The 23,402-nt window shown below is 44.6% G+C and overlaps 2 protein-coding genes across 12 annotated transcripts in view; both read left to right on the forward strand.

The window, feature by feature from the left end:
• LOC101740800 (P protein) overlaps nucleotides 1-3,554 on the forward strand; it is a 62,060-nt gene extending 58,506 nt beyond the window's left edge. For all 11 annotated transcript variants that reach the window (XM_012694352.4, XM_062675352.1, XM_062675353.1 and 8 more), the window contains one exon: nucleotides 664-3,554. In XM_012694352.4, coding sequence (XP_012549806.2) covers nucleotides 664-842 — 179 coding nt within the window. In that variant the 3' untranslated portion in view covers nucleotides 843-3,554. The remainder of the gene's footprint in view (nucleotides 1-663) is intronic.
• Nucleotides 3,555-11,246: 7,692 nt separating this feature from the next.
• LOC101740941 (P protein) overlaps nucleotides 11,247-23,402 on the forward strand; it is a 40,325-nt gene continuing 28,169 nt past the window's right edge. Inside the window, exon 1 of the mRNA XM_038019505.2 lies at nucleotides 11,247-11,422. The gene's annotated coding sequence lies outside the window, so the exon portion shown is untranslated. The remainder of the gene's footprint in view (nucleotides 11,423-23,402) is intronic.

Consider the following 23,402-nt stretch of genomic DNA (forward strand, 5'->3'; position numbering starts at 1 on the left):
TGATTCAAGTGCTAATGTCACGTGCGACAGAGACAACGCTCTACAAAGCCAAAAGTAACCGTCTGTCTCTTTCCAAAGCACGGTGTGTTTTCTTAATTACCCATAAGATCGAAGTCTTAATACATACTGCTGCGTTTTTTGCCCTTTTAGGCAGTCGAGCATACGCCCGACTGATGGCGAGTGGTTACCGTCGCCCGTGGACGTCAGCAATGCCAGGGGCAGAACCAAGCCGCTACCTAAGTACTCTCCACAAGCCTCGTTTGAAGAAGGACATGTCATAGCGCTCTGAAAATACCGTGAAGGGGAGCTCATTCCAAAGCCGGATGGTACGTGGCAAAATGTGGTAGAAACCTCCGCAGTATTCCCTAGACGCCATGACGTGACCATTTTCAAAGTTCGAGAATAGTCTTGTCGATGTCGAGATAGGCAGTGCCTATCATTTTCACTGGTCATTCATTTTTACTACTACTCGGGAGGGGCAGCCGTTGTAACTTTATACTTAAGGCCTTAGTGCTTATATCTCAAGGTGGGTGGCGCATTTACGTCGTAGATGTCTATGGGCTCTGGTAACGCTTAACACCAGGTGGGCTGTGAGCTCGTCCACCCAACTAAGAAATAAAAAACATTGAAGCGGTATAGACCTAACCGGGCCCTCCTTACCAGGTAACGGTACCCTGATAGGCGCGAGCGCCAACGTGGTCTGCGCTGGCGTGGCTGAGCAACACGGATACAAGTTCACCTTCATGAACTTCTTCAAAATAGGCTTCCCGATCATGATAGGCCACTTGGTCGTAGCCTCACTGTACCTGATTATATGCCACTGCGTTTTTGCCTGGCATTGATCTCTGACCGTATCAGGACTTAACTGCTGGAAGCGGATCTAAAGACTCACTTCCAGGTCATCCGTCCGCAAATGTTACCCCACCTTAGTTATTAACTTAGTATTCTATATAGTATTAAGGTCCAAGACTCGCAAAAGCCGATCGGTAAGATCAAAGAGATGTGTGTAAATAAGCAGTATTGTACTGCGAAATCATTAGGGATTAATGGAAACTGACCTCCTTACTTTTGCGTGCTCACTATGTCGAGTAGGGATAAAGAGCAGACTGCATATGTGCAAGTATCCGTCGTAAAGCGACAGAGAAGGGGGCGCCACTGTTGCGTGCGGTATAATCAAAGATGGCGCCAAAAGTAATTACATCAAATCATTCATTTCGGCTCAAAACTGCTACATTCAAAGCAAACTACTTACACGTAGTTCGCTCCCTAAAGCCGGACACTATTTCAACTTTTTCTTCTCCTACCCTCCGTATGGAGGTATTCATAATTTGTAAGATTAAAAACAAATGTAGGATAGATTCACAAGCCCCTATCAAGGCTTTGTTTTATCGCGATTTATATTTAATTTTAACATTGCCGTCGTTACTTAAGGTATATTATAAAATAGAAAGAAGAAGAAAATTTTGATATCATTAACTATTGTTAATAAACTACTGAAAACTTATAATACTTTTTGCGTATTTATTATTCATCATCTCACCCAATATGCCTGTTACAAATCATTCTGTCTCTTTTACTCTAATCATATTTGTGCTACGTACGAAAGAGACATGGCACTTTGCAAAATTTACTGTTGTTTTGTCTTGGATGAAATTTTCCATAATACATATTATTGCTAAACTTAGCTTTTAAGAGATAACAGTTCTTGCCAGAACTTCCGAAAGTATTTTTACGATATTAATAAACATTTCTCTGTACATGAATAGTTTAAGAGCTTAATTAAATTATAATATTAAAACACATAAATAAAGAATGAGTATAGCGCTGATAACTGATCTAGTATAAAACCTGACACGCAATGAAATACAAAATCTAAACTAGGCGCGCACGGTGTCAATGACCTTTTGTTCTTGCACAGCGCGCGATGAACTACAAAGTACGCAATAAGCGCGTGTGTCAATGACCCGAGAAGAGTTTTTGGCGGGAACGCGAGGAGTGAAGTTTTGTGATTTGTTTTATTTTGCCTATTTAGTGTTTCTTCAGGTTTAAATTTGTAATTATGGCGGTTCATTAACTGTTTAATATCTGTGAAAGTACACAAATGTGGGAAAATTAAACAAAGCCGTAACTTCTCGGGATCCTCCAAAAAGTCGACTGAAAAATTCTCAGTAAATGACCACCATTTTACTGAGATTATTTCATACCATATCATATCTCGTCTCATTTCATTTTATTTCAAAATATCATTTTTCATTTTTCATATAAATTAAAATAAGACTTGACCTAAAGGTCTTAGTTACCAGGCCAAAAAGTATCTTAAAAAAAATCAATGACCCGAGTAACTTAACTATGGAGGTCTGCGGTATGAGTTCTATTTGAAAAGTGGATCTCCCGTCCAAAGTACTTTGAGAATCTCCTGGTTTGGAGAATGATTTTCTGTATGTGATTTAGATAGATAGACTAGTTATATGGTTAGATTTATAATTAATGAAAGGATATTTGGTTTAAGCGTCATTTCGCTTAATACGCGACATTTATTTTTGTAATTAAAGGTGCGTGCGTTATTTGGGATAAGCATCAACAATATGACGTTTTTAATTGTTTAATTCTAATAAGTTTACTCCATAGAAGTTTTTTTGTTATGACACTTTTTCCAAATTTTGATTGACTTTAAATGGCTCTCTTGGAAAGTTGCAAAAATGTCGCATAAACCAAATACCTTTTTTTTAATCCTACCTATGCTGATAGCCTTGAGAGGCTACTTCAGCTTTGTAGATGAGCTCACGGGGCTCAAACCGGAGTGTTGCTAACACTGGCCCTAGCAAGAGCAGTGCTTCGCTGAATCTACCACCGGATCGGAAACGCGACCATCTGAGAAGATCCGCCGAAAAACTCAGTGGGCTGTGTCTATGGGTTAATTCGCTCGTCGAGCCCTTCGTCGCAAGCGACGGGTTCGGCGAGGACGGTGACCGGTGTTTGTGGTACTTAAAACACCGTCAATGGATCGGGAGGATCCGTAATGACGTGTTTGTATCCTTCGAGTTCGATATATATTTATTTTATTTATTTATTTACTATGTACACACAAAAAAGAAGACATAGTACAGAGTAATAGGAATATTATGTACAAAGGCACTGCTTATTTCTTTAAGAAATATCTTCCAGCAGACCTGCGAGAGGATTATGAGAATAATAATTAAAAGTGATGAGTGTTTGTAGATCAGCTAAAATAATAAATACAACATGAGAATTATAGTAATGCACATACACATAGCAAATATTGTTAAACTTGAATACAAAATATTATATTCGAATATACTGTTGACAGAGTTATTATATTTAATTTATTTAGCGTGTTACAAATTTTTTTTAAGTTAATTTTTAATGTTTTATAAGCAATCTTAAAATCGAAAGACGAATTATAAATGAATTTACATACTAATTAATTAATTTTATTAATTTCGTTTCCAAGGTTTTATTTAGATCGTTTTTTTGTTTATGTAAATGTGTTTTTGTTTGTACATTTCTATGAAATAATTGTATTTAAGCTGTAATGTGTTTTTCATTTGTGCCATCCTTCTTCTTAGTCGAATACTTCATTGCTGAAGGTCGTGTCCTTGAAAGCCCTTCGTGGCTCTTTGTACCCTCAGCTTCCATTTGCTTCGGTTTTCGGCTTCTCTCGGGGCGTTCGCAACAGAGAGTCCAGTGAGCACAGTTATCTGTTCCGACCAACGGTTTGGTGGCCATAAGGACACCTTTTTCCATAACCTGTTTTCTAAGCGTTAAGAAGTCCTGTAATCGGTAATTTCCTTGACGCTCAGACTAGGTCGGGGTAGTTTATTCCTTTTTATTGCTTAGATTGGTGTACGAGCTCACAGCCCACCTGATGTTAAGTGGTTACCGGAGCCCATGGACATCTACAAAGTAAATGCGCCACTCACCTTGAGATATAAGTTCTAAGGTCTCAAGTATAGTTACAACGGCTATCTCACCCTTCAAACGGAAACGCATTACTGCTTCGCGGCAGAAATAGACAGAGCGGTGGTACATACCCGTGCGGACTCACAAGGGGTCCTACCACCAGTAAAAGTGTAAAAAGTTTTGTTTTGTACCGTTGGCTTCCCATATTCAAGGGCATCCTCCACGTTACTAATAGGTAGGTTAATGTAATTCTTTAATGTATTATATTGTGAATAATTATTTTTTTCCTTACATTATTAGTTAGATTAGCTTTCGTTATCGTGTTGTTTTGTCGTAAATGTAAGGAACTTTGTTGTACAAATTCAGCACTATGTCTTGTTTTGTCGTGCGCGCATAATATGTTGCAAGCCAGATTTTGTTTCTTTTTACTTGTGTTTGTTTATGTATCTTAGCTTATGATGTGTATTGTGAGCCTAATAAATAAAATAAATAAATGATGTTGTCTGAATCGATATAGGTTTTTATCGATTTTCTTCTATTCGATGTTCGAAATCACTTTAAAATCTTACTCTAAGTCTCACTTTTAACAGTACAATGACTGTTAAGTAATGACTTTTATCTACTTATTCCTATCTGAAATATACAAAGATGTATTACAATAAAAATACTCCGAAATTTAAATTGTACTAGTTACACTGGTAAGAGTAACGCCATCTGTAATTGAATAGCAGAAACGAATATAAAAAAAACTAGTCAAACCGAGAACACTCGCGAATTGCAACGCCATCTATTATCAAATAGCGGAAACACGTCGAAACTACTCGACCTTTTTTTTTTTTTAAAAAAAAAAAAAAAAAGGTCGAGTAGTTTCGACGTGTAAGCAAAAGCTTAGATGGATGGACGAGCTCACAGCCCACCTGATGTTAAGTGGTTACTGGAGCCCATAGACATCTACAACGTAAATGCGCCACCCACCTCGAGATATAAGTTCTAAGGTCTCACTATAGTTACAACGGCTACCCCACTCTTCGAACCGAAACGCACTACTGCTTCACGGCGGAAATAGGCGGGGTGGTGGTACCTACCCGTGCGGACTCCCAAGAGGTCCTACCACCAGTGACCTGTCGAGAACGTTCTTGATAATTCCAGGGATGTTGTATTGACTATAGAAGCGTTGCAATGATGACACGAAGGCAGTTAGTAATCGGTTCTACTCGAAGCGAAACAGCGAACCGATCACCTGAAGCGAAGCGGAAGATGTGAATTGAGAATTTTAAAGTGTTCTGTAAGCGTTCTTAATGTTGAATAGAGTTTTAATTTGTACTTCGGTTGAAGTTTTATTTATTCCGAACCCCAGCGCGTAACAGTAGGTACGTACCAAATTCCCGAGTTAAATTAATTTATTTTGTGTGTCCGTATTTAGAAAATCTTTCGTATAGACGAAAACACTTTTCCTCTAGCCATAGCTGAATCATCATCGTCGCAGACTTTGGTACAGCCTACTTCTCTCAATGGCACCTGGACGCTATTTATGTTACAATTAACGTGTTTATAAATAGCCATGCCATGCCATATCTAAAGAACTCTTTGTAGTCAACAAAGAGTTCTTATAACGTTGGTGTGAAGTCGCACAGTATGTACTACGTAGAAATATAGACGTCATCGCTATAAATAAATAAAAAATACGGTTTATTCACTTTTTTTTTATTGTCGTCACGGATTTCGACTAGCAAACTAACTCATAGACACAGCCCACTGAGTTTCTCGGCGGATCTTCTCAGTGTATCGCGATTCCGATCCGGTGGTAGATTCAGCGAAGCACAGCTCCTGCTAGAGCTAGTGTTAGCAATTTTCTCAGGTTGAGTTCGTGAGCTCACCTACCCGCCCGGGCGTACCTGCAATAGTCTCTTAGACCACCAGCGGATAGGTAGGGGGAAACAAACTTTATTTCTAATAGGTACTTTACATTTATCAGTTATTGTAAACGCGAGATTAAAAACCGTTGTTTTTAATGTCTTTGACACCTAGTTAAAATTTTGCATTTATTATTGTTGTTACATAGTTCGTTAACAATAGATAATAACAGAGTGAATGCCGCGGCCCGCCTTGAGGCTTGAGGTTGAAGTCCGTGCTGCGTCAACCTTAGAATTGGAATGCGGACTGTCTGCATAGTGTCATTAGCAGACAGGACTTTGGGATTTACCCTCGCAGGCTTCCCATAACCATGCCCCACGAGTAAATACCGTACATTGCTCAGAGTACACTCCCGATCCTGCGGACCGAATGGTAAACAGTCGACGTCGCCCAAAGCACGTCATTTCGGATCCTCCCGATCCACTAACGGTGCTTTTAGGTACCCCAAGCACCGGTCACCATTCCCGTCGAACCCGTCGCTTGCGACGAAGAGCTCGACGAGTAAATTAACCCACAGACACAGCCCACTGAGTTTCTTGGCGGATCTTCTCAGTGGATCGCGGTTCCGATCCGGTGATAGATTCTGCGAAGCAATGCTATTGTTTTTTTTTTCTTACCTAAGGTGAGAGCCTTGAGAGGCTATTTCAGCGTAACCTTAACTAACTAGTAGGTGAGCTCACGGGGCTCAAACCTGACGACTTTGCTAACACGAACCCTAGCAAGAGCCGTGCTTCGCCGTGCTCTGAGAAATTGTTTTTTTTATTTTTATTGCCCTATAGGCAGACGAGCATACGGCCCACCTGATGGTGAGTGGTTACTGTCGCTCATGGACTTCAGAAATGCCAGGGGCAGAGCCAAGCCGCTGCCTACTGCTTAACACTCTCCACAAGCTTCGTTTGAAGAAGGACATGTCATAGCGCTCGGGAAACACCGTGGAGGGGAGCTCATTCCATAGCCGGATGGTACGTGGCAAGCCTCTGGCAAAACCTCTGGAAACGCACTGTGGATGACCGCAGTGACTCCAGGTAGTACGGATGTTCGAGATGATACCGGCATCTTTTTACCATCGCACCGCCCGCCACCGGAGTAGAGTTCATCCATACTACCTGGAGCCACTGCGGTCATCCACAGTGCGTTTCGAGAGATCTTTTTTGCCACGTACCATCCGGCTATGGAATGAGCTCCCCTCCACGGTGTTTCCCGAGCGCTATGACATGTCCTTCTTCAAACGAGGCTTGTGGGGAGTATTAAGCGGTAGGCAGCGGCTTGGCTCGGCCCCTGGCATTGCTGAAGTCCTTGGGCGACGGTAACCACTCACCATCAGGTGGGCCGTATGCTCGTCTGCCTACAAGGGCAATAAAAAAAAAACTACCACCGGATCGGAAACGCGACCCACTAAGCTGTGGGTCGGCTGTGTCTGCGGGTTAATTTACTCGTCGAGCCCTTCGCCGCAAGCGACGGGTTCGACCAGAACGATGAACTGTGCCTTAGGTACCTAAAAGCACCGTTAGTGGATCGGGAGGAAAATTCTGCTCTTGCAAGGGTTAGTGTTAGCAACGTCGTCAGGTTTGAGCCCCGTACTTGTTAGGGTTACGATGAAATGACCTGTCAAGGCCATCAGCTTAGCTAGGAAAAAAAATTGCTGCCGTCCAGTCTAGTGAATCCCTTAGTCCCTCAAAACACCAGTGTGCTTAGGGCGAGTTTTTTAACGTTCTCGATAGCGTAAAAGTTAACTCAAACTTGTATGGAGTTGGAACGTTTGCCTACGTTTGCCGCTAGGGGCGCTGTTCCAATCTCGCTTAGCACACAGGCCCAAGAGACTCCAAAGAGAGAATAGTGCTGTGCTAGCCCACAGTCGATGTTTATCCTTGAAGACATCCCTATTATTAGAATTTAATTATATGCGTCTTTGATATCATGCCAATTACAATGAACACGTTTGATGACATATTTATATATCTAAATATATGTATGTAATATGTAAATACACAATGTTTTAATCGATGATATTTAAATGGTAATTTTAACGATTCTATGTTTACATAATATGTATGAACTGGTTTCTGAAATAAATGATGCTAATTTTAATTTTAATTTAATGATAAAACAGTTGAGTATAATTTTCTCGGGTGTTTCCCAAACGATTTTATTTTTATTTCTTACTCGATACCCATTTACGAGTTTTTGTGTTATCAAGAGTACTTTATTTTATTAGTACTTTAGGAGTACACAACAAAGGTACACACAAGATCTTCCACTGAGCGGGTGATATTGCTCAGTAGACCGACGTTCCGAATGTTGTTGTTCGGAACTTGTTTAATAATATGTCGCAGCCAACACGTGATAAACCGAGCGCCATCTGTCGGCGTTCTATGGAGTCGACTATTCACCAGCCAAGCGAAGCACATGACCAACACTAATCGCGTGGCAGTCATCATTACTGGAGCCTTTATACTAGGACGACTCTACCCTATGCTTTGTAGACGAAGCAAACTGTCCCTCCGTAATAAGGTAACTCTCTACAAAACTTGCATACGCCCCGTCATGACGTATGCAAGCGTAGTGTGCGCTCACGCGGCCCGCACTAACTTGAAACCCCTTCAGGTTATTCAATCCCGATTCTGCAGGATAGTCGTCGGAGCACCATGGTTCCTAAGAAACGTGGATCTCCACGATGACCTGGAGCTCGACTCTGTCTGTAAGTATCTACAGTCGGCATCGCTGCGCCACTTTGAGAAGGCGGCACGACATGAGAACACTCTTGTCGTGGCCGCCGGAAACTACATAACCGATCCTGTAGACCGAATGGTAAACCGTCGACGTTGCCCAAAGCACGTCATTACGGATCCTGCTGATCCATTACCGGTGCTTTTAGGCACCAGAAGCACCGGTCACCGTCCTCGTCGAACCCGTCGCTTGCGACGAAGGGCTCGACGAGCGAATTAACCCATAGACACAGCCCACTGAGTTTCTCGCCGGATCTTCTCAGTGGGTCGCGTTTCGGATCCGGTGGTAGATTCTGCGAAGCACTGCTCTTGCTAGGGTCAGTGTTAGCAACACTCCGGCTTAAGCCCCGTGAGCTCACCTACACGCGTTAGGGTGAAGCTGAAATAGCCCTTTCAAGGCTATCAGCATAGGTAGGGAAAAAAAACTGGTGGTAGGACCTCTTGTAAGTCCGCACGGGTAGTTTTTTTTTTAGGAGACGATTGGACGGGCTCGCAACCTACCTGGTGTTAAGTGGTTACCGGAGCCCATAGACATCTATAACTTAAATGCCGCCATCCACTTTGAGACATGAGTTGTAAGATCACTTTTAACAGTACAACGGCTGCCCCTCCCTTCAAACCGAAATGCATTACTGCTTCACGGCAGAAATAGGCAGGGTGGTGGCACCTAACCGTGTGTACTCACAAGAGGTTCTACCACCAGCTTCAGTGGCGTCTGGATACGTTGCGCTATCCAAGCTTGCAAACCGAAAGTTTTAGTGTCGAGTCTGCTCAATGGTCTGGGTGAAAAATCGGACGTGGCCCGATTTTCTGCTCCATTGAATTGAAGAAAATTGTGATGGTTGAGGTAAATAGGACGTTGGTATTAATCTCTCCTCGGAAGCAAAGTTGAATCAGTGTATTAGTGCGAGTTTTTTAACGTTCTCGATAGCGTAAAAGTTAACCCAACTTTGTATGCAGTTGGAACAGCGTCGGCAAACGTTCCAATTCTATGCGTTTGGTCCAACGTTTGCCTACGTTTGCTGCTAGGGGCGCTAGTCAGACTCCATACAAATTTGAGATAACTTTTACGCTATCGACAACGTTAAAAAACTCGCACTAATGCAGTGTGCATTGAAAGAAGTTCAAAAGCTTTATTATTCTTGATAATGAAACGAAGGGTAAAAATAACACAGCTTAGTCATCGCACGACATCTTACTGTCCGTCCTTGTTCGCATTTGACTGGAATTCCGCTGCAAAGCGCTCGGTAATTAACTGTGTATGTAGGTTGCAAAACTTTAAACACATAAAAAAAAAACAAGTAAATAGTATACAAACAAGTGATTTCATCTTTTTTTAAACAGTTGATACTGATCAGGATATTAGAGCGAGGTTATAAAATTATTGTATTGTCTTTTTTTCCCCTACCTATGCTGATAGCCTTGGGAGGCTATTTCAGCTTCTCCTTGACGCGTAGGTGAACTCACGGGGCCCAAACCGGGAGTGTTGCTAACACTGGCCCTAGCAAGAGCTGTGCTTCGGAGAATTTACCACCGGATCGGAAACGCGACCCACTGAGAAAATCCGACCAAAAACTTAGTGGGCTGTGTCTAAGGCTTAATTAGCTCGTCGAGCCCTTCGTCGCTAGCGACTGGTTCGACGAGGGCGGTGACCGGTGCTTGGGGTACCTAAAAGCACCGTCAATGGATCGGGAGGATCCGTAATGACGTGCTTAGGGCGACGTCGACTGTTTTCCATTCGGTCTACAGGATCGGATATGATTTTGTATTGTCATCTTCTCTATTCGCCCGCAAATTTTCAAGGTAATCCGATGTCATATAGTCCGTGAACGATGTTCAAGGATTGACGAACATACATACATAGTTAATAAATTTAATATTCTACATAGATAATATTTTTTACTGATGGTAGGACCTCTTGAGAGTCCGCGTGGGTAGGTACCACCGCCCTGCCTATTTCTGCCGTGAAGCAGTAATGCGTTTCGGTTTGAAGGGTGGGGCAGCCGTTGTAACTATACTTGAGACCTTAGAACTTATATGTCAAGGTGGGTGGCGCTTTTACGTTGTAGATGTCTATGGGCTCCAGTAACCACTTAACACCAGGTGGGCTGTGAGATCGTCCACCCATCTAAGCAAAAATAAAAAATTAATAAAAAAAACATATAATATCCATATTGAGCTAATAAAAGCGTGCTAAAATACTTCAGGGTCTAAGCCAAATAGCCGATTATAAACTGCGCCATAGCCTATATTTAGAGCAACTCTCGTCTGTGAAGTCGCAGCCTTATCTGTAGGCGTCTACCACAATAAAGGCGAAAATTAAAAAAAAAAATGTGTGCGTGTACTAGTGTACACACGTAAGAAGTGAAACTTCTTTATGGCCTTATTTTTCGAAAAATGATCTACATGCAACTTTCTAGAAATTGGTTAAATAAAGTTAAATTAGATAAAGTTTAAACAAAAGGATTTTATTATCATAGACATGAATACAAAAAAGTTAAATTAGATAAAGTTTAAACAAAAGGATTTTATTATCATAGACATGAATACAAAACAGATGGCGCGTAACGGAAAAATGTGACGCGTAACCGAAAAATGTGACGGTAAATTTTTTTCCAACGCCGATAAAGAAGTTTCACTTCAAAAACGATAAAAACATTAGCCAATGTGAGTTGTGACGTTTTAAATCCAGTTGTGTAACAGACTTTGAGTGTATCGCACGCGCATTGAACGATAATAATATTTAACATCGAAATACGGTTTTAAACGATAAAATAAATGGCTTCGTTGTGTTAAAAGTGATTTAATTTGAGAACTAAAAGTGCACAGTGAACCCATTAACAAATTGATCATTGTTAAATGTAAGTTTTTTTTTCGTTTTAATATATAATATAAAATCATTTATTTGTGTTTATTGTTTGCTATCTCGCGTGCCTTGAATGCTATTTTCTGTATTCGAAGTCTTTCCTGTCCGTCAGCTGATAATATTATTATTGTCATGCCGACGGCATTATTAGAGACAGCATTTATATTTGTTATTAAATATTGTTGATACAATTTTCAGCTAAACAACCCTAAAGTCCGTTTCAATGCGTCACTTCGGAATGTGACAAATGAATTCGGAGACTACCTACAATAGCTTTGAAATAAAACTGTATTAATATTAACGATTTCAATACAAAAACGGCAAAAACGATTGTTTATTGAAATGTATGGCTGCTTTAGATTATTTATAGGAATGAATCTGTCTCCGGTTCGATAATGAAGGTTATTTAACTTGCCCGTTTGGTGGGTTTGTTTTCGAAGGTTTGTTTAACTAGGTTGATCTGTGAAACAGCTGAGCTAATTCGTATGATTTTTTTTCTTACCTATTCTGGTGACCTCGAGGGTTCATTCTATATTCACCTAACGAGTAGATCAGCTCACGGGGCTCTAACCTGGTGACGTTGCTAACACTAGCCTTAGCAAGAGCAGTGCTTCGCAGAATCTACCACCGGACCGAAAACGCGATCCACTGAAAAGATCCGGTGTGGAGCTCAGTGGGCTGTGTCTGTGGGTTAATTTGCTCGCCGAACCCTTCGTCGCAAGCGACGGGTTCGACGTAAAAGTCGCACGTAACATTCGTTTGAAGGTAGGTAACTAATTACCTACTCGAAGAACATTTCATCTTACCGTAAATAATATAACCCGTAATTTTCATTTGTGTTTTGCAACCAATACATCTGAATCAACTTCGGTTGATTCGTATATAATGCTTTAGGAATTAAGTCCGCTAATCTAAATTGATGTGATAAAGTGTAATAAATAAATTTAAAAAAATCAAAACCCGCAAAATTATAATTTGCGTAATTACTGGTGGTAGGACCTCTTGTGAGTCCGCACGGGTAGGTACCACCGCCCCGCCTATTTCTGCCGTGAAGCAATAATGCGTTTCGGTTTGAAGGGTGGGGCAGCCGTTGTAACTATACTGAGATCTTAGAACTTATATCTCAAGGTGTGTGGCGCATTTACGCTGTAGATGTCTATGGGCTCCAGTAACCACTTAACACCAGGTGGACTGTGAGCTCGTCCAAACACTTAAGCAATAAATAAAAAAAAAAGAAGAAGAAAAAGCGGAAGTTTTACAACGACAAGCACGTTAATAGAATTGTATTTTTACACGTAACTTTCTTATTTTACTTTTATTTTCATTCTAAATCAAGAATTAAACAAAAGCGAATGTAAATATATTATATTTAGAAGGATTATTAGGGTGGCGATGACACTTTACATCCACACGAAATAGGCAGCGGCTTGGCTCTGCCCCTGGCATTGCTGAAGTCCATGGGCGACGGTAACCACTCACCATCAGGTGGGCCGTATGCTCGTCTGCATACAAGAGCAATAAAAAAATATATTATTCTCTTTAATAACAAGTTAGGACGGGTAGAATATGAATGATTCAGAAATATCCTAACCGCCGGTATTTATACAATCATCTTTACCTATTTTAATACAAACTTAATAGGTACATTGTTTATGTTCATTATTCTGTTAACTTACAATTCCAATTAATTATAGTCGAATTTCGACTACTGCGCGACCTCTAGTTATAACTAATACATGTAGTTTTGGATTTCGGAAAACATAGTTTATCGTCGCGTCGCGTAAAAAACTACTTTTGAGATTTAATTTCGAAACATTCATAAGTAGTGACACGGAGATCCTCTTCATCCTCCTTGTTATGTAGATCCTCAATGCCGAGGGTCGTGACCTAGGTGGGATTTCAGGATCTTCCGGCGGACTTTACCACGTCACTTCGATCTGTCCTCGGCCGGCGTGGACCGTCTCACATACGGTGTTGTCCAGTGCGGTACGGATTTGGTCTGACCAGGACCTGCCCTTCGGTCTTTTGCCCTTTGACACGGAAACAAACAAAGCGAAATCAAACCACCAAAGTATTATATTATTGTAGCAGTATTTGTTTATGTTTTCAACAGTTTTCAAAGAAGATTTCTAGCAAAAGAAATTAAATGACAATGTCCGTTAATGTAGATGAAAACAATTAAAAATGCATTATTATGGTTAACCAAAAAACTTCTGATCGGATCTTGAAAAAATGGAACCATGTCGAAAGCATCTGAAACACAAAATTAACCTCATTCGCGAAGCAACTGTTCTTGAGTTGTTAGGTATCATTTGGAGGCGCTCGGGTGACTGTTACCAAATCCCACTTCTCCTGGCTAAGCCCTTGCTCGCCCACCTGTCCTGGTGTAGCTGGAAAGGCTTCCGGGCCACCTTGTCATTCAATCATAAAAAAAAACCAAATTAACCAAATAAAAATAAAAAGATATCATCGTACCACACTTTCCCGCCCAAAAGTCCAAAAAGAGCACAAACCACACTGTTATATATTATTTACGTTATCTGTGACATAGTAAGGGATAAAGGCAAAAACCGCCGGACGCGGCCTCTCAGGTTCCGATCAATTAAAAAGTTAATTTAACTCCCAGCAAATTAAGACGCGCCGTAGCCTTATTTTGTGTCATTCAATTACAAATTGCATCCCGTGTCCTTTGCAATAAAATATTTGGCTATATGGCCACGTATCATTTACCGGTCCAATGGACAAATCAAACGACGAACGCGCTATCTCACGTCAGAGTACTTTACCAATTAACAGAGCGCTAACTTACGTGACCATTTATTGTGTTGTTTTACGTAACCTATCGTTTATTTATACGGTAGTTATGCTAATGAATGAACCTTGAAATGAGTTTTCGTAGTACGAAGAGAATCCAATTATTTTTGTGTGACGACAGTTTTTTTTTTTAAACCATAAGGCACTTATTTTTGACAGCGGTGGCTGTATGGCGACTGTCAAACCTTGACATTCCATGACAGATCTTAATGTTGAATCCAATGATATTTTGTAAAAAGAAGCAGATATGTTTCAAGCGCACGTCAAGTGAAGACTCGAAAACAGGCCAATTGGGACGTTTCGTCTTTACTCGCGTCTAAACAAATGCAATAATAATATAACAAGTGCAATCGTTCCAATTATAGCTATCTTATTTACACACGCGCTTATCCCATCTTTTGTACTTTTCATTAATGCTACTTGTCAACGTGTGTGTGCACTATTATATCGGAAGGTATGTAGATATATATAGCGCGATCAGATCTGAAGAGTCAGTTACTATGAAGATAGCATATCTGTTGTATAAAAATCATTGGTTGAATTGAGATTTGTGCTATTTTTAAAATGGTTTTATTAGCTGGTAGTTATTATACGAGGGCTGCACTAAAAGTATCGGGAATGGAATATTTCCACTGTTCCTGTCATATTAAAATATTTTTAATTGAAAACTCCTTGGTTTGAAAAATCGAATACCATTTATTTATTTAAAAAAAGATTCTCGGTCTTGTCACGACAAACGAGTTTTGTCAAACTTGTTTAGTCGTTGAGAAAATGGAATTGACTCGAGAAAATTCAAGAGGGATGATTTATTATGACTTTCGAAGTGATTTAACACAACAACAAAACAGTGTGTTGACCGGATGATTTCTGCATTTGGTGATGAAGCCCCATCCAAAACCACAATTTATCGCTGGTTTGCTGAGTTTCAACGTGGACATGTCAAGCTCAGTGATGATCCCCGTCAAGGTCGTCCAAAAACTGTAGTCACCCAAGAAAAAGTTGATGCTGTGCGTAAGCTGATTGAGGAAGATCGACATGTGACATACCGCGAAATTCAGGCAACTGTAGACATTGGCATGAGTCAAATACAAATAATCTTGCATGAACAATTAGGTGTAAAAAAGTTGTTTTCCCGATGGATACCGCATTCGCTCTGTGAAGAGCAAAAAGCGGCTCGCGTTACTTGGTGCGTCAGAACTCTCGAAAGATTCCACGCAGGATCCTCAAATGCGGTATACAACATTGTATCAGGTGACGAATCCTGGATATACGCGTACGAACCCGAAACAAAAAACCAGTCACGAGTTTGGGTGTTCGAAAATGAGTTAAAGCCAACAAAAAATGTTCGTTCACGGAGTGTTGAAAAAAAAATGGTGGGTACGTTTGTCTCCAAAACCGGCTATGTTACGACTATTCCTCTTGAGGGACAAAGAACGGTTAATGCAGAATGGTATGCTAGCATTTGTTTGCCACAGGTCGTTTCTGAACTCCGTAAAGAGAACTGCAACCGCCGCATCATCCTCCATCACGACAATGCGAGTTCTCACACCGCGCACAGAACAAAAGAGTTTTTAGAGCAAGAAAACATAGAATTATTAGACCATCCGCCGTACAGCCCCGACCTAAGCCCTAATGATTTCTATACTTTCCCTAAAATAAAGAATAAATTGCGTGGACAGAGATTTTCATCACCTGAAGAAGCTGTGGACGCCTACAAAACGGCCATTTTGGAGACCCCAACTTCCAAATGGAATGGTTGCTTCAATGATTGGTTCCATCGTATGGAAAAATGTGTCAAATTTCGCGGAGAATACTTCGAAAAGCAATAAATACATTTTTAAATAGTAATGTTGTGTCACTTCGTTAATTCCCGAAATTTTCAGTGCCGCCTATGTATGTTTGTTTGTATGTGACGAATTGTTTGAACATCATTTCGAATGATTTTATGTAGTCGGAATTATATTTATTAATAATATGCACGCGCGTCAAGATGACCGATAACTATGCAATAATTTTGTAACTTCGCTCTAATATCCTGACCCGTACCGACAGGATAGAAAAAAAAATTAAATTAAATATTAGTTCGGTTTTTTTCGGGCCGGGGACCCCCCTACGAGGTCCCCGAGGTCTACGAAGGAGGTCCTCAGATGTAGGGAGCGAACCGCGGGCCATGGGGATGGAATTTAGGGCCTTACCCACTAAACGACTCCCCTGCACTCTCGCTTAAGCGTCCGATCCCCCCGAGGTCAGAACCCGCGTGAGTCAAGGGAGTCACCGCGGTCAACATTTCAACAAGACAGCACAGCGAATCTAAAGCTCTGCAACGTCAGCCGTCTCGGTACGGTAGCCCGTCAGGTGTCCCGGAATGCCCCGCTGGACCAGAACCAGCCTGCCGGGTCGGGAGACGCGATAAACCGCCTATCGTTTGCTCTTTTTGACGTTGATAATGTTTCTCCTTGGCAGCGCACTGGTATGCTGATAGCGCGGCGTGGGATCTCCGCCCCCTCAGGTTCCCCCTAGTTCGGATTGCTGTTTAAGCGAGTTTTATTTATTTATTTTAAACTATAATTTAATATGCTATTAATAATAGCTGTAAGTTTTTCAAACACTCAACAATTCTCATGTCTTCGCGATGGACTAAACAAACATGAGGTCTTCTCAACGGGTCTACAATTAGCGAAGACATTGAAAAGTATCCACTGATTACGTACGATTCAACTTCTGGTATCCGTTTAAAATCATTAAAATTTGAATGCCATTGTGGTTTCCGTTTTAATGTCATTATTGTCATTAGACAGAGATGGATATAGTAATTACGAGACTTTTTTTTTTGTTTATAAAATACGTAAATAATGACCTGTAATTTATCCCTGGCCATTTAACATCCTGGATGCGGCAAGTAAAAACCTACATATCTGTTGCGATGGCGGGTCGAAATGCGTCCCCGATGATATTTCCACCAGTGCGTTGTAGACCTTTCGCTACCCACCAGTACTAAGGTAGATCATGGATAGATGAAATGAGGTTGTCGTTTTGAAGTCGTCGTGGCCTAAGGGTTAAGACATCCGGTGTATTCTTGTTGAGCGATGCACCGGTGTTCGAATCCCAGGCGGGTACCAATTTTTCTAATGAAATACCTACCCAACAAATGTTCACGATTGACTTCCACGGTGAAGGAATAACATCGTGTAATAAAAATGAAACCCGCAAAGTTATAATTTGCGTAATTACTGGTGGTAGGACCTCTTGAGAGTCCGCCTATTTCTGCCGTGAAGCAGTAATGCGTTTCGGTTTGAAGGGTGGGGCCAAGGGCGGATCCAGGGGGGGGTCATGGGGGTCATGACCCCCCCCCTGAGCTGGTTCCAGGACCTAGGTGGACCACATATTGAACATAATGATTTAAGGACACAATACTTAGTCTGGCCATAATTTTTTTTTTTTTTTTTTTAAATAAATATAAATATTTACTAACAATCACGCCACGTTAACTGCTCCCGTGCTAAGTTCGTAAAGAACTTGTGTTACAGGTACCAGATAGCGGAAATAAATATAATATTTTTATTATACACATACATATATTTAATATACACCCATAACCCTGAAAAGACAATTATATAAATCATACAAATATCTTCCCTTGGCGGGATTCGAACCCGCGACCCCCTTGTGTAGTGACCATGTCACTTACCACTACACCAGACGGCCGTTAAATACTGTTACAATTAAAAATAAACAAAATATTACATTTGAATTTGGAATCTGTCATTTTTATATGATTGCTCATTGAGTTTTCTCATTTTGGCGCCAATACATTGTACAATATTTTGTGATATTAAAATGGAGTGGGGTGATAAAGAAAACCGAATCGCTGTGATTGCATTACGCAAAGTAGGTATGGAGCCAAATGCAATTTTTAAAACTCTCCATACGCTTGGTATTAGTAAAATGTTTGTGTACCGGGCTATTAATAGGTGCAATGAGACCTCCTCTGTTTGTGACAGAAAAATATCTAGCCGTCCACGTAGTGTTCGTACGAAAAAGGTGGTCAAAGCAGTAAGGGAAAGAATTCGAAGAAATCCTGTCCGAAAGCAAAAGATTTTAACTCGGGAGATGAAGATAGCACCTAGAACCATGTCGCGTATTTTAAAAGATGACTTAGGACTTGCAGCCTATAAGAGACCTAGTGGTCATTTCTTAACTGATAATTTAAAAGAGAATGGGGGGTAAAATCGAAACAACTACTGAAACGGTACGCAAAGGGAGGTCATAGAAAATTTTTGTTTACGGATGAGAAATTTTTTACAATTGAGCAACATTTTAACAAACAAAATGACCGTATTTATGCTCAAAGCTCTAAGGAAGCTTCCCAATTAGTCCACAGAGTGCAACGTGGGCACTATCCGACTTCAGTGATGGTTTGGTAGGGTATTAGTTATCAAGGAGTGACTGAGCCATACTTTTGTGAAAAAGGTATCAAAACATCGGCACAAGTGTATCAAGATACGATTCTTGAGAAGGTAGTGAAGCTCCTTAACAACACCATGTTCAATAATTAAGAATGGTCCTTCCAGCAAGACTCGGCGCCAGGTCATAAAGCTCGGTCTACGCAGTCTTGGTTGGAAACGAACGTTTCGGACTTCATCAGAGCTGAAGACTGACCTTCGTCTAGTCCCGATCTTAATCCGCTGGATTATGATTTATGGTCAGTTTTAGAGAGTACGGCTTGCTCTAAACGCCATGATAATTTGGAGTCCCTAAAACAATCCGCACGATTAGCATTGAAAAATGTTCCCATGGAAAGAGTGCGTACTTCTATTGATAACTGGCCTCAACGTTTAAAGGACTGTATTGCAGCCAATGGAGACCACTTCGAATAAGCTTTTTGTACTTTAAATTGTTTTATATTTATATATTAAACGAACACACTGTAAAAGTAATAAATGTTATTTGCAATAGAATTTTTTTTTTCCTTTGTTTCAGTATTTATGGCAAGACTAGGTATATTGTTGCTCCTTATATTGCTCCTTAATTAATTTAATATAATAATAATATAATAACTTTGTATGATGGCAAATGTTTGGGAACGAACGCATCGAAAATTTGAATTTTACCGCGCCACACTCGCGCGCGCTTGTCGACTACGTAACGTCTAGCTAGGCCTTTTTTTTTTTTTTTTCGGGTAGAGGGCCGAACCTCCTACGAGGTCCCCGCGCAAAAGGGGGCGCGCGGGGTATGTGAGACTCAACGATCTGCATGGTGTTGTGAGCAGACCGCGGGCCCAAGGATTTTAGGACCCACCCACTAAACGACTCCCCTGCACTCTTACACCCGACGTCCGATCTCCTCCGAGGTCAGAACCCGGATGAGGTAGGGGGGCTACCGCGGTCAACACTACAACCAGACGGCGCGGCTCACCCCAAGGACGCCCAGCCGACGGAGCCTTCGAGGCGAATCGAAGGCTCTGAAACGTCGGCCGTCTCGGTACGGCAGCCCGTCGGGCCGCCCAGACGGTGCCGCTGGTGTCCCGGAATACCCCGCTGGACCAGAACCAGCCTGCCGGGTCGGGACGCGATACACCGTCGACCGGTCGCTCTATTCACTCCACGGCAGCGCGCTAGAGTGCTGGTAGCGCGCCGCGCGGCCTCACCCCCTCAGGTCGCCCCTTGACCTTCACCGGGGGGAGGCCGCTACCTACAGGGGCCGGGACGTACGGGCGTATTCCCGCCTCCGGCCCCCGGCTCGACGGCGACGGATCGGTGCGGAAAGGGAAGAGCTCTCCCTCTCTCGCTCCACCGCCTCCTTCTGCGAGATGGTGGACTCGCAGAAGTCGAGCATCGCCTTCCAGGACGCGTCGCTGCCGAGCATCGTAGCCACGACGCGCGGCAGCGAGAGGTCCTCTCCTATGACCGCGACGAGGGCGGCGCGTTGCTCATCGAATCCAGAGCAACGCGCCAATGTATGTTCCGCTGTGTCTTCCTCGTCGCGGTCCGCGCAGTGGTGGCACTGCGCCGTCGGTTCCCTTCCGGCTATCTTGAAGAGGTACCGGCCAAAACACCCATGGCCGGTCAACATCTGCGTCAGCCGGAAGGTGAGGCATCCGCGGTCGCGGCCCACCCAGTCCGCGAGAACCGGGCGGACCGCCTCGACGGTACGGATGCCGGCCGACGGGTCCGCCAAGCGGCGAGACCACGCCTCCAGCACGGACCGCCGAGATTGGAGCCTCCGCGCTCGAACTACACCTTCGCCGGGGCGCCCTTCCCCCCTAGATCGGAGGTCGCTACGCCACCTGTAATCAGCAGCGAGTGCCTCCGCCTCCAGGTCCCAGGGTGGCGCCCCGGCGAGCAAGCACGCCGCCTCGAAGGAGACGGTGCGGTATCCTCGGATGGCCCTGACCGCGATCGCGCGCTGCGGACGTCGCAGCGCGGCGACGTTCTTGCGGGCCAGGGCCTGGCACCATACCGGAGCACCGTATAGTGCCATCGACCGCACCACCCCCATGTATAGGCGGCGCGCCGCCTCATCGGGACCCCCAACGTTAGGAAGAAGTCGGCTCAAAGAGCCGGCTGTCGCGATCAGCCGAGGGCCCAATTTCTTAAAGTGAGCGCGGAAGCTCCAACGACCATCCAGTTCGAGGCCGAGGTACCTGAGACCGGTCACCCCGACCCCGATGCGAACGCCTCCGATCACGAGGTGGGCATCCGCAGGCGGCGCCCGTCCCGGCCCGTGAAATAAGAGGGCCTGGGTTTTTTCGAGCGCCACCTCGAGCCCCAACCGTCAGATCCTTGCGACGACGTTTGCCACACCTGCGCAAGCCAGACGGGCAGACTCCCGGTAGTCCCTCCCCGGGGTTACGACCAGCGTATCGTCAGCATAGCAGACGACACTTAGCCCGGGGAGGGAACCCCATAGGGCGCCCCGCAGGACCCAGTCGTAGCCGATGTTCCACAGCAGGGGGCCCAGAACAGACCCCTGCGGAACACCGCGCTCGACGGGGAAGCGGTACATCGCCCCACCGTGTCCGATGCACTGGATCGACCTGCCCCCGAGGTAGGAGCCGATCAGTCGGCGGAGGTATGCGGGGACGCCGTGATACTCCAGCGCCCCCGCGATCACCGACCAGGGCAGGGTGTTGAAGGCGTTCCTTACATCTAAGGATAACGCCATCGCCACCCCGCCCCGGGATACGGCTTCGTCGGAGAGGGCACGCACGCGCAAAATCGCGTCGATCGTCGAGCGGCCCTCTCTGAAGCCGTATTGCTCCGCCGAAAGATCGGGACCCGTCTCGGTCAGGTGCCGGACGATGCGGGCCGCGACGATCCTCTCGAGCATCTTGCCCGCTTCGTCCAGCAACACGATGGGGCGATAGCCCGCGGGTGAGTCCGCGGGGCGCCCGTCCTTCCGCAGAAGGACCAGTCTGCCCGTCTTCCATTTCGACGGGAACCGTCCCGACTCGAGGCACGCTTCGAAAAGCCCCCCGAGCCGGTCCCCTAGGGCCTCGAAGGCCAAGCTCCAGACCCGGCCGTGAACGCCGTCAGGGCCGGGGGCTGCGTCCTTCGCTCTCATTCTGGACACGGCCGCATGGATCTCCGCCCCCGTGATAGGGGGAGGGGGCTCCTCGGCAGCGGGAACGCTCGGACGACGCGGCGGCGTGCTCCACGTGGCGTCCATCTGGGGGGGCTCAAAGTTCCCCCCCGCTGCCGGCGGGAAGAGTGCCGCAATAATTTCCCGCAGCTGCCGAGGCTGGAGCCGCTCGGTCACCGGGAGCGCCCACGGCTGCAGTTTCCTGCGAACCATCTTGTATGGGCGCCCCCAGGGATCTTCGTCGAGCGACTCCAGGAGAGTCTTCATGCTCTGCTTCTTGGCCTCGCCGATGGCCAGCTGCAGCGCCGTCTGCTATTGACGACAGTCAGCGTGCAGCTGGGCCGCCGTCTCCGCGAACGCAGCGTCGCGACGACGGCGGCGGCGGTGGCGTGCGCTCCGGCGGCACGCCCTCACGCACTCCTCGCGGAGTCTTGCGATCTCGGGCGACCACCAGAACGCACCCCCACGTGGTGCTCGGGGGCCGACCCGGGGCATGGCGGCATCACAAATGTTTGCCATGGTGCCCCGGAACCAGTCGACCTCCGCATCCACGTCCGCGAGCCACGCGGGTTTTGGCGCCCACGCAGCAACAGCGGCCGCCTCCATCAGCAACTCCTTGTTCATCCGTTTCAAGGCCCACCTGGGGAACGAACGGGGCGCACCTTGCGGGAGCTCCTCCTCGCCGCGGGCGCCCGCGGCTGACGACGACGACAAGGAGGAGGCGGAGAGCTCGAATCGGACGTATCTGTGGTCCGAGAGCGTCTCCGCCCCTTCGAGTACGCGCCAGCCGCGGGTGCGGCGCACGACGGACGGGGACGCGAACGTCACGTCCACGTGAGATTCCCCGTTCCACCGCACGCAAGTCGCGACCGTGCCTCTGTTTAGGAGAAAGAGGCCGGTCGCGATCGCCCACTCCGAAAGGGCCTCGCCTCGCGCATCCGTGCGGGGGGAACCCCAAGTCGTGCACTTGGCATTGAAGTCCCCCGCGACGATGACAGGGCGGGACCCGAGGCGGTGTAAAACCGCTCGAACTCGGCGAGGCTCCTGTTCGGAGAAAAGTACGCCACGTCTAGCTAGGCCTAACCTCAAATTGAATCCTAACCTCAATCGGAATCGGAACGACTAAACTTCAACATATCATAACATAGTTCTAAGTTAAAAAACTAAAATTTCTTTATACCTTTAATGTGCTTATAATAAAATACCTACTTTTTACTTGTATCTATTGTTATCAAAATTAAATTATAAGTTCTTGACTTGACCATGACTATGTGACCCCCTCCTGGCACCAAAGCTGGATCCGCCCTTGGGTGGGGCAGACGTTGTAACTATACTTGAGACCTTAGAACTTATATCACAAGGTGGGTGGCGCATTTACGTCGTAGATGTCTATGGGCTCCAGTAAACACTTAACACCAAGTGGTCTGCGAGCTACCATCTAAGCTTAAAAAAAAAAAGAGGTGAAGTTTATTTATCTGAGACTGTAATCAATTGAGATAAAATTTAATCAAAACGAGATGAGATAAGATGAAATAAAATCACGATAAAATATGACTTCTTTGGATTTTTTCAAGGAACCC

The sequence above is a fragment of the Bombyx mori genome, chromosome 23, assembly GCF_030269925.1.
Source record: "Bombyx mori chromosome 23, ASM3026992v2".
Lineage (NCBI taxonomy): Eukaryota > Metazoa > Arthropoda > Insecta > Lepidoptera > Bombycidae > Bombyx > Bombyx mori.